The 11,284-nt window shown below is 46.0% G+C and overlaps 1 protein-coding gene across 7 annotated transcripts in view; it reads right to left on the bottom strand.

The window, feature by feature from the left end:
* Window positions 1-10,672, bottom strand: part of keap1a (kelch-like ECH-associated protein 1a) — a 20,558-nt gene extending 9,886 nt beyond the window's left edge. For 2 of the 7 annotated variants that reach the window (XM_034562830.1, XM_034562831.1), the window contains exons 1-9: window positions 10,268-10,672; window positions 4,599-5,411; window positions 2,942-3,141; window positions 2,704-2,860; window positions 2,099-2,191; window positions 1,614-1,760; window positions 1,417-1,523; window positions 805-934; window positions 511-707 (exon numbers count right to left, since the gene is read on the bottom strand). In XM_034562830.1, coding sequence (XP_034418721.1) covers window positions 511-707; window positions 805-934; window positions 1,417-1,523; window positions 1,614-1,760; window positions 2,099-2,191; window positions 2,704-2,860; window positions 2,942-3,141; window positions 4,599-4,808 — 1,241 coding nt within the window. In that variant the 5' untranslated portion in view covers window positions 4,809-5,411; window positions 10,268-10,672. Of the gene's footprint in view, window positions 1-510; window positions 708-804; window positions 935-1,416; window positions 1,524-1,613; window positions 1,761-2,098; window positions 2,192-2,703; window positions 2,861-2,941; window positions 3,142-4,598; window positions 5,412-7,453; window positions 7,582-8,355; window positions 8,512-10,267 lie in introns of those variants that run through there. The other 5 variants (XM_034562832.1, XM_034562833.1, XM_034562835.1 and 2 more) reach the window with 5 other exon arrangements.
* Window positions 10,673-11,284: the final 612 nt, after the last annotated feature.

Raw genomic sequence — 11,284 nt, 5'->3', positions numbered from 1 at the left:
CCCCCCCTTTTGAACCTCCTTCTCCTCCAGAGTCGCTCCTGGAGAAACCGTGGAGAACCCCCGAAACAAGGTGCAGCTCCCCCCCCCCCCTTTTGAACCTCCTTCTCCTCCAGAGTCGCTCCTGGAGAACCGTGGAGAACCCCCGAAACAAGGTGCAGCCCCCCACCCCTTTTGAACCTCCTTCTCCTCCAGAGTCGCTCCTGGAGAACCGTGGAGAACCCCCGAAACAAGGTGCAGCCCCCCACCCCTTTTGAACCTCCTTCTCCTCCAGAGTCGCTCCTGGAGAACCGTGGAGAACCCCCGAAACAAGGTGCAGCCCCCCCCCCCCCCTTTTGAACCTCCTTCTCCTCCAGAGTCGCTCCTGGAGAACCGTGGAGAACCCCCGAAACAAGGTGCAGCTCCCCCCCCCCTTTTGAACCTCCTTCTCCTCCAGAGTCGCTCCTGGAGAACCGTGGAGAACCCCCGAAACAAGGTGCAGGGGAGGGGGGCGTAAATCAAAGGAGGCCTCACCTCTCCACCGTGTTGTGGTGGGCGGAGCCCTGCGAGCCTCCGACGGCGTAGATGCAGCCGTCCACCACGCCCACCCCGACCCGGTTCCTGGGGAGGCCCAGGGAGGCCCGCTGGCTCCACTGGTTGGTCATCGGGTTGTAGCAGCACAGGGCGCCGGACTCCGTGACGTTCTGCCGCGACATGTTCCGGCCGCCCACCTTGAAAACGGAGAAGAAGGGGAAAGCGTTTCGGATTATTATTATTATTATTATTATTATTATAAGTCGTTTGTTACCGCGGCGTTCTCCCACTCACGGTGTAGAGGAGTCCGAACAGCGCGCAGGCCCCCAGCCCACTGCACGCTGACCCCATGTCGGCCAGCTTCAGCCACGCGTCCCTCCGGGGGTCGAACGCCTCCATGGAGTCCAGCGAGTACTGCTGGTACCTGAACAGAGACGCGTGAGAGCAAATACTTAATATGTGTGTGTGTGTGTGTGTGTGTGTGTTTCAACCCCGTTTAAATGAACGTCTTCGTGGTAGTTTTATGTCAAAATGCAGTTTGTGATGATTTAATGGAATCACATATTGAGATATCAATAGACACGATTGCGTTTTGCACTGAAGCTAAATTCAAATGTGGAATATATATATAAATATATATATATATATATTTCGGTATCGAGAAATTAAATGAGAATCATCGTGATGGAGTATTTGGACCTTTTGGCCAAGCCATAAAGGGAAGGTCTGACAAACAGCCACTAGGTGGCAGACTGAGACCCTTTCTGGATCCACGTTTTGCATCCGACATGAAAAAACAACAACAACAACAACAGCTCCTTGTTTTGAGCCATCATGGTCTATTAAATATTAACATGCACGTCATCAAATGTGAGAAATATGTGGTAGATTATTGGAGATAAGTACCCGCCGGCCACGTAGATGAGCTGTGTTCCACGGTTGGGTGCAGGAGGCAGCTTCCTCAGCGTCATGTCCTGGAAGATTTTAGACAGGAAGTCCTTACAGGAATTGGCCTGGAGATAAAAAAAGAAAGAAAAGGAGTTATTTAAAAAATCATTTCTCAAAAAGAAAAAACGACAACAGGGAGCGAGGTCGTGGTTCACCTTGCTGAGGATGGGGCAGGACAGCAGCTGGTTCTTCAGGAACTTGGGAGGCAGCGCGTAGATGTGAACCGCGTTCAGGAGGGCGTGCAGGTACTGGGCCCGGCCCTCCATGTCCCAGCGGACCCAGTCCGTACAGGCCTTATACACCTGAGAGGGGATTTATTTAGTCACGTCAGTGTGTGGCTTCACTCGGGTCAGAACCTGGACTGACGGCATCGTGACACACGAAGATACCGCGCACCAAACAAACTAAATTCACAATTTAAATGCCTCCTATCTGAATAAAAATAACCCTTTTTGCAGAAAGGATCCCCAATACACAATACAAAATAGAAAAAAGAAAAAATACACAGTGCAGATGAGAGGTTTAGCCCTTTGGCCATCACTTTGACTTCAAAGAAAAGAGCCAAAAGAAAATATGAACAAACATAAGAAAAGAGTTTTAAAAAAAACGTGTTTCTGCCTTTTCCTTGAACGCCACCCACCTCCGACTCACACAGCACCTTGAGGCTGTCCTGGCTGATGAGCTCCAGCAGCTGGCAGTGAGTCAGGCTGAAGAACTCGTCTTCTTTGATCACCTGCGGAGCGACACAAACAGACTAAAGCACGTAGGTCGGCTTTTTTTTTTATAAACACAGCGTGAAGCGTTATTGACGCGAGTCGGTCGGGAGGTCGTCAGGAAGTCAGGAAGTAGAGACACGACCCCGGATTTTGTGTGAATTTGTCATAATTAGCGAGCGGATTCTTGAGTTGTGGACCAAAAAAATGTTTGCGAGGTCGCGGTGACCTTGACAACAAACAAGCGTCAGGAAAATAGAGGAAACATAAAGTACTGGTGCCAAATGACCTCAACTGGGAACCATTAAAACCCAGCAGCTCCTCACGGACTCATGAAATAATGATCGTAAACTGTCCTGCAGCTTCTTTTGGGAGATGAATCTCCTGATAATAAGAAATCAGATGATAACAAAAAGAAATTTGGTCACGACTTTATGAATAAAATGTTGAGTGGATTCTCTCTTCTTTTTGTGACTATACATGTGATCCAGAGGAGCGTCCTGCAGGTTGACCACCCCCCCCCCCCCCCCACCTCGTTGAAATGCGTGTTGATGTACTCTCGACTCCGCTCGTGCAGCTCCGTGCAGCCGATCTCCTCGGCGAAGCGGGCGATGCCGATGACGTTCGCGGGCTCCAGGTGCTTGGTGAGGAAGTCGCAGCACGCCTTGGCCACGTCCGCCATCTGATACCTGACGGAGGAGAGAGAGAGTCGACGCGTTAGGTGGCGTGCGATTCGAAAGGGGAAGAAGTCCGGCGGGCCTGACGTTCACCTCATGGCGGCCAGGAGGACGTGCAGCACGCAGTTCTCTCCCACCGTGATGTGGGAGGTGTAGGCGAAGTCGATGAGTCGGCCCACCACCTGGGGGCAGACGTCGCGCAGGGTGACCTCCGAGGCGCTGCACTCTTTGAAGCTGGTGGTGAACATGGCTCTGAAGTAGGGGCTGCAGGAGGCCAGCACCACCCGGTGCACCTGGCGGATTATACAGAAAACACTTTAATGCATCATCTAGGGTTAAGTCACGGTGTGGGTTAGGGTTAGGACACGGTGTGGGTTAGGGTTAGGACACGGTGTGGGTTAGGGTTAAGTCACGGTGTGGGTTAGGGTTAAGTCACGGTGTGGGTTAGGGTTAGGACACAGTGTAGGTTAGGGTTAGGACACAGTGTGGGTTAGGGTTAAGTCACGGTGTGGGTTAGGGTTAAGTCACGGTGTGGGTTAGAGTTAAGTCACGGTGTGGGTTAGGGTTAAGTCACGGTGTGGGTTAGGGTTAAGACACGGTGTGGGTTAGGGTTAAGTCACGGTGTGGGTTAGGGTTAAGTCACGGTGTGGGTTAGGGTTAAGACACGGTGTGGGTTAGGGTTAAGTCACGGTGTGGGTTAGGGTTAAGACACGGTGTGGGTTAGGGTTAAGTCACGGTGTGGGTTAGGGTTAGGACACGGTGTGGGTTAGGGTTAAGACACGGTGTGGGTTAGGGTTAAGACACGGTGTGGGTTAGGGTTAAGACACGGTGTGGGTTAGGGTTAGGACACGGTGTGGGTTAGGGTTAAGTCACGGTGTGGGTTAGAGTTAGGACACGGTGTGGGTTAGGGTTAAGTCACGGTGTGGGTTAGGGTTAAGTCACGGTGTGGGTTAGGGTTAGGACACGGTGTGGGTTAGAGTTAAGTCACGGTGTGGGTTAGGGTTAAGTCACGGTGTGGGTTAGGGTTAGGACACGGTGTGGGTTAGGGTTAGGACACGGTGTGGGTTAGAGTTAAGTCACGGTGTGGGTTAGGGTTAAGTCACGGTGTGGGTTAGGGTTAGGACACGGTGTGGGTTAGGGTTAAGACACGGTGTGGGTTAGGGTTAAGACACGGTGTGGGTTAGGGTTAGGACACGGTGTGGGTTAGAGTTAAGTCACGGTGTGGGTTAGGGTTAGGACACGGTGTGGGTTAGAGTTAAGTCACGGTGTGGGTTAGGGTTAGGACACGGTGTGAGCAACACATTCTCACTCCCACGTCGGGAAATACTTGATCAGTGGCCCTAAGTTAAGGTGCTGAAAGTGAAGTTGACACAAGTCGATGGGAAACGGTGTTTGTCTTCGCAGGCGTTGGACCCGGAAGCGGTAATTGCGAATTAGCAATATTTGCTTCAAAGCACGCACCTCTTCCTTGTGTAAATATTTTGTGGAAGCGACATTTAACCCGACAACATAGTTGTGTAACGTTGCCCGTAGGTGTGACTGGTTCTTCTGTCTCTATTTGTAAGATGAACTGGTGACCGTAAACGGTTCGGATTATGGAATGGTCCAAAACGTTGCGATATTTGATTTATTCCAACAGTGATTATGGAAGAAAAAAAAAGGTTTTTTTTATTATGTGGCGTCCACAGGAGTACAGATGTGGATTTTTTGTGTGTGACAGAAACTGTGAACAAAACGTCGTCGGCCTCACCTTGAAGTCCACCGTGCGGTCCTTGTGCGTGACATGTAGCACCAGGTCGCACAGCATCTCCTGCCGCCTGAACTCCTCCATGACCTCCAGGGCTCTGGAGGCGTGCGTCTCCACCGCGTAGTCCAGGTACCCGGAGCCGTGCATCGAGGGCACCACGATGGCCGAGAAATCAGAGTGGCGCTTGGGACGTTTCTTCCTCGAGCAATGCATTCTGGGAGAGGAGTACTTTTTTTTCTTGTTTTTTTTATGTAGTATTTAGCTGTTTTTGTACAGTTGAGGGTTTTCAACTGTTCTTATCCCATCGGGGGTTTAGGGTTGACAAACAGATGGAATTCCTTTGTCTTTGTAAAGGCTCACTTCCTTCATTTTTGCCTCAAATTTAAACACAAAAAAGTCTTTTCAGCAAAGAGACGTTGCCCAAGAAATTGGGGATGTGAACGGCACAATGGTACGATCCGTGACTGGTGACCCTGAATCCGGTTGCCACGTAAGACACGTTCCGCTCGCCCGTTTCTCTGCACGACTCCAGCTGGGAAACGAACCGGCAGACCGATGGCGAACCGCGCGCTGCTACCCCCTCGTCCGACATGACGCTGGGTCGGCTTGTGAATCCGGGGATCGGACCGCGGTTCAGATCTCACAGGTTTCTCGGGCTTTGAAAGTGATTCATTTTGGACGTTTCTGCCATTTGTTGTCTAATGGTGGGGGGAGGGGAGGGCGGCAGGGAGGAGAAGAAAAAAAAGAGGAAGTGGTCGGCAACTGTGTGTAACTGCACAATCGGATTTGTCCCGACTTCTTTTTGCGATGCTTATCCTGCAAAAAAAACCACAAAAAAACAGCTTCAGTTCAGAGACGCGAGAGGCTTTTAGTGGTTTTAGAAAACTAAAGGAATCAACATCTCACGTGAATATGACGCGTGTCCTCTGTGAATGAATGTGTGTGTGTGTGTGTGTGTGTCACACACTCAAGGTTTCACTTCCCTGCGGCTCAAACACAAAAGCAGATTACGTCGAACTGCTTTAGGCCCAAAGAAATGCTCGCTGTTTATTTGTCACGTTATTTAATTTGTAAAAGCCTTTGAATAAATGTTGACAAGTGATATGCTAATTTATTCTGGTAGGACAGAAAGCTTTTCTCAACAGAGGATTGTAGAAATGCGACAATTAGTCATTTGATTGAAAGAAAATATGATGACTCTAGCTCTCAAATGTCAGAATTTCACGGGCATATCACGGGCATATCACGGGCATATCACAGGCATATCACGGTATATCACGGTATATCACGGGTATATCACAGGTATATCACGGTATATCACGGTATATCACGGGTATATCACGGTATATCACGGTATATCACGGGTATATCACGGGCATATCACGGGTATATCACGGGTATATCACGGGTATATCACGGGTATATCACGGTATATCACGGGCATATCACGGGTATATCACGGTATATCACGGGCATATCACGGGTATATCACGGTATATCATGGTATATCACGGTATATCACGGTATATCACAGGCATATCACGGGTATATCACGGGTATATCACGGGTATATCACAGGTATATCACGGTATATCACGGGCATATCACGGGTATATCACGGTATATCACGGGCATATCACGGGTATATCACGGTATATCACGGTATATCACAGGCATATCACGGGTATATCACGGTATATCACGGTATATCACAGGCATATCACGGGTATATCACGGTATATCACGGCATATCACAGGCATATCACGGTATATCACAGGCATATCACAGGCATATCACGGTATATCCCCGGCATATCACAGGCATATCACGGGCATATCACGGTATATCACGGGCATATCACCGTATATCACCGGTATATCACCGTATATCACTGTCATATCACAGGCATATCACGGGTATATCACGGGCATATTACGGGTATATCACGGGTATATTACGGTATATCACGGTATATCACGGTATATCACGGGCATATCACGGGCATATCACGGTATATCATGATATATCACGGTATATCATGGCATATCACGGTATATCACGGCATATCACGGTATATCATGATATATCACGGTATATCACGGCATATCACGGTATATCACGGGTATATCACGGGCATATGACGGTCCTGCGACCGTTTTCTTTCATGTTTGTCAGAGCATTTTGACTTATTGATTGTTGTTGATGTCAAGATGATTTTTAACAAACTATTAGCACAAATAGAGCACGGCAACGTAATCGGTTTCAAATTCGCTTCTCCAAAGAGACGACTCTTCCCGGCATGAGGGAGTCTGAGTCACAGAGAGGAGTGACTCATACTCCTCAGACTGCAGCTGAACGCAACGCATTAAAAAGGAACGCATGATATTTAAAATGAACACATTATATGTAAAGGAATGCATTATATTTAAAATGAACACATTATATGTAAAAGGAACACATTATATTTCAAATGAACACATAGGTAAAGGAACACATTATATTTAAAGAAACACAAGGTATTTAAAGGAACAGGAGGTATTTAAAGGAACACAAGGTATTTAAAGGAACACAAGGTATTTAAAGGAACAGGAGGTATTTAAAGGAACACAAGGTATTTAAAGGAACAGGAGGTATTTAAAGGAACACAAGGTATTTAAAGGAACATGAGGTATTTAAAGGAACACAAGGTATTTAAAGGAACAGGAGGTATTTAAAGGAACACAAGGTATTTAAAGGAACAGGAGGTATTTAAAGGAACACAAGGTATTTAAAGGAACAGGAGGTATTTAAAGGAACACAAGGTATTTAAAGGAACACAAGGTATTTAAAGGAACACAAGGTATGAATGACTTCCTACCAGACTCCCGAAGCTGCTGCTAGACCAACAACCCTGAACCACACTGGCTTCTATGAGCAGCCTTCATTTCTGTGAAGAAGTGAGGATATAAAACCACTCCCTGGTGTCAGAGCAGAGTCACCTGGAACCTGTTGGACCGTACATCTTCACTCCGTCGATGTCAACAACAGATCAGTCATCGCAATTAGCGGGCCTCCGGCATAACAGGAGAGTGCACAAACACTCCGGAGGTGTTTAAATACCTCTCGTGTTGGCTTCTGTGTAAATCTCACGGGTCGTGTTTCTATTTATCAATTATATGCAACTTAAACCGGCTTTATAATATATAAAAAATACGTGAAAATCTATTTCTATACGATGTGGGGGACATGTAACTAATACATGATTTAATGCATTAACAAACAACATTAACAAACGATTACGTCCCCATGATTTAACGTGGTTAGTTCACACCTAAGAGATCAACAACAGGACTGTTAATTCATAGTTACACTTCACAAATTAATTGCTGTGCAACAGAATGAGTGAACACTTTAATAACGCGCGCCTTGTGATTGCACTACTCAAGTGCATAATGTGGACACTTATTATTAAAGTGCTACCCATTATAATCGAGATCCTCGAGTCATTTTACATTTTTTTGAGGAAATGTGCCAAGTCATTTCCTGTGAACTCGGTGCCACTCCTGTCATTTAAAGCCACAGTCAGGAAAGGGGGCTAGCGTAGCTTAGCACAAAGACGAGGGGAAGACGTATATTAAAAACCTATGCAGAGAAATGTGAATATCATTACGTATCTTTTTCTTATTTCTGTACTGCAGATTTCATTATTCCCCCGATATCTACTTCTCTTTGCTAATGAAAGATAAAAAGGTCCACATCGTTAATTAAAAGAGCACTCACATGATCCATAAAAGGCATCTGGAAATGTGGCAGACACAAAAAGGTCAATGAAAGCTTCAAAAAAAAAAAGTTTAAATGAACTGATCAGTTATAAAAAAAGGTTAAAAAGTGCACATTTAAATCTGCTCCCTCAACCTCTTCAAACCCTGCAGCCCGTCGGCCTCTTGGCTGGTCATATGACCAAAAGCATGAGAGAGAGAGGGGGGGGGGGGGGGGAGAGAGGCGCCAGGAGTGAGATTTCACTGGAGGAAGACTTAAAAAAAGAAAGAGAGAAGGGGAGCGAGAGACATTAATAGAAGTGGAGAGCTCAGTTTTCCATAAAGGGCCTTTGTGCTTAGAAACAACCCGCCCGTCCCTCTCTCCTGACCGGGCTTTACGAGGGGTTAACAGAGCGCTGCCGTGTTACACACTCGGCCTGCAAGTTGTGCTTTCTTTAAACTGTCAACGGGTGTTTTAAATGTAGCTGCGAGGGGAGAGTTAACTATTTACAGACGACACTCTTTGGGGAAGCCGGCAGTCGTCTTTGACCCGGACGCGTGTGAGGAGGGGGAGGCGTCCCGCGGTGTTACGTAACACCGGTGACACGAGCTCTTGTGCCTTGTCATCCTGCAGCCTGAGGGGGGGGGGGGGGGGGGGGGGGGGGGGGGTCAAAGGTTACTGATGACTGAAGACGTTCATCATTAGTGCTTTGCACACTAAATACTGTGACCTGGTGTAACGCTGGAGAATTCCTTCAGGACCACAAATGCAGTGTTTTTTTTGTTTTTTTTACTGTTTTTTTAAAAACATTTTCATTTCCTTTATTATTTAAATTCTTAAATGTAATATGCCCTGCTATTTTATTTTTTGTAAAGTAAGATAGTAAAGTAAAATCTAATATAATCTAAAAACATTTGGGAAAACACGCTGTGCAGATATATATGTTTATGTATTGACATAAAAACAACAACAAAAAGGAAGAAGAAAAGTGCTAGAGCAACATGGTCAATAACACCAAACTGTTAATCAACTGTCTAATTGATTAATAAACTAATTGTTTGTTTTAGGTATGTTGATCCTCTCCACTGATCTATTTTACAGCCGGGAGTATTTGTAAATTATTCTTCCACTATCTCAATAGTTGATTGACAAACTGCTTTTCATCGTCTCAAAATGATAGCAAACCTCTATATTATCACGTTTAAATACTAAACAATCAATTAACTCAAAGAAATGATTGTAACATAAGTCAATATTGAAAATAATAGTTAGTTTCATCCGTAAATGCAGGCATACTTAGATAGTAGTATATATATATATATATAAAAATAATAAAAAAATATATAAATATATTTTAAAAGATATGGATGGATGGATATATATATATATATGTGTATATATATATATGTGTATATATATATATATATATATATCTACGAGAAAGGAATATATATATATATATATATAAATAAATAAATATTTAAAAATATATATATATATATATATATATATAAATAAATATTAAATAAATAAATATATATATATAACCAGAGAAGGATTTGTATAAATAACGAGTGCATGACAGACCATGAAAACAACAAAAAACAACAAGGAGCGAGTTTCAACTCCTCGAGTCTGCGCAGTGAGGAGGAACCGGACTGAACGGTGACGCGCAAAGTCAGAACTAAACCGGATGTCTCGCGCACCCAGCACCGAAAACACTGTTTGCTTCTAAATAAGAGACAACACGTGTCACGTTAGACCACACAGAGAGAGAGACGCGCGCGCGACTACTAAAACAACAACAACAACAACAACAGTGATTTGTTTTTTTTATGCAAAGGGCGCGTCCACTCAGCGACTCGTTGGACTTAACCCCCCCCCCCCCCCCCCCCTCCCCGGTGTAGATCCACTCACCCGGAGCAGCACTCACCTTTAACGGCAGCCGGTAAACAGAAAGTCACACGGGGGTCTCGTCGGGGAGGTCTTCCCCCGGTCGCCCGGTCGCAGCGTCCCGTGCCCGGTGAGGGAAGGTCGGGAGGATAAAAAGCCGAGACGTCGCTGCTGCTGCTGCCGCTGAGCTGTGAGAAGGTGGTGTGTGTGTGTGTGTGTGTGTGTGTGTGTGTGTGTGTGTGTGTGTGTGTGTGTGTGTGTGTGTGTGTGTGTGTGTGTGTGTGTGTGTGTGTGTGTGTGTGTGTGTGTGTGTGTGTGTGTGTGTGTGTGTGTGTGTGTGTGTGTGTGTGTGTGTGTGTGTGTGTGTGTGCGTGCGTGCGTGCGTGTGTGTGTGTGGTGGTGGGGGGGTTAATGCCTCAACGTGACTCTGCAACTCTTGAGTCCCGGGCCGCGCGCGCGTGCACGGCAACTCATATGGCAACAAGTTGCGAGCGGCATTCCTCAAACTGAAACTGAGCCAAGGTTTGATTCATGATCATTATATAAGCGTTACACTGCTGAAACGCGCGCGCGCGCACACACACACACACACAGGAAATCCACAAGATTTCCTAGAAATTTGATTGGTGAACCATGGATATAAAACAGACTCTGGATCTGCCCTTTGCATTGCTGCATGTTATCTTTGAGTTAATTATCCTATAATAACAAATACAGCAGATTTATATAAACTGTTTACGGGTAAATTATCACTATTTCCTGTTTATTATGTGTGCTGTACACAGACAAAAAAAATAACAACCAAAAAACGACAACCATAATATTCAACATCCATTCAGCTGAAATGCAGAATAATTGCAGAATCTACCATCGGGAGATAGCCACGCCCTTGGCAGATGGCCACGCCCTCGGCACGTGGCCACGCCCTCTGTAGATGGCCACGTGCCACCATACATGCTACCCTCATTTAATTTGAAGGCAGACTCGTTCAGCAGCTTCCCCAACGCTCATTTCATCACAAGACAAGCTGGTTATAATATAATATAGTCCAAACTGA

Source organism: Cyclopterus lumpus, chromosome 22 (genome assembly GCF_009769545.1).
Source record: "Cyclopterus lumpus isolate fCycLum1 chromosome 22, fCycLum1.pri, whole genome shotgun sequence".
NCBI lineage: Eukaryota > Metazoa > Chordata > Actinopteri > Perciformes > Cyclopteridae > Cyclopterus > Cyclopterus lumpus.
Note: the sequence above shows the minus strand (reverse complement) of the source record. Positions and strands in the feature narration are given on the sequence as shown.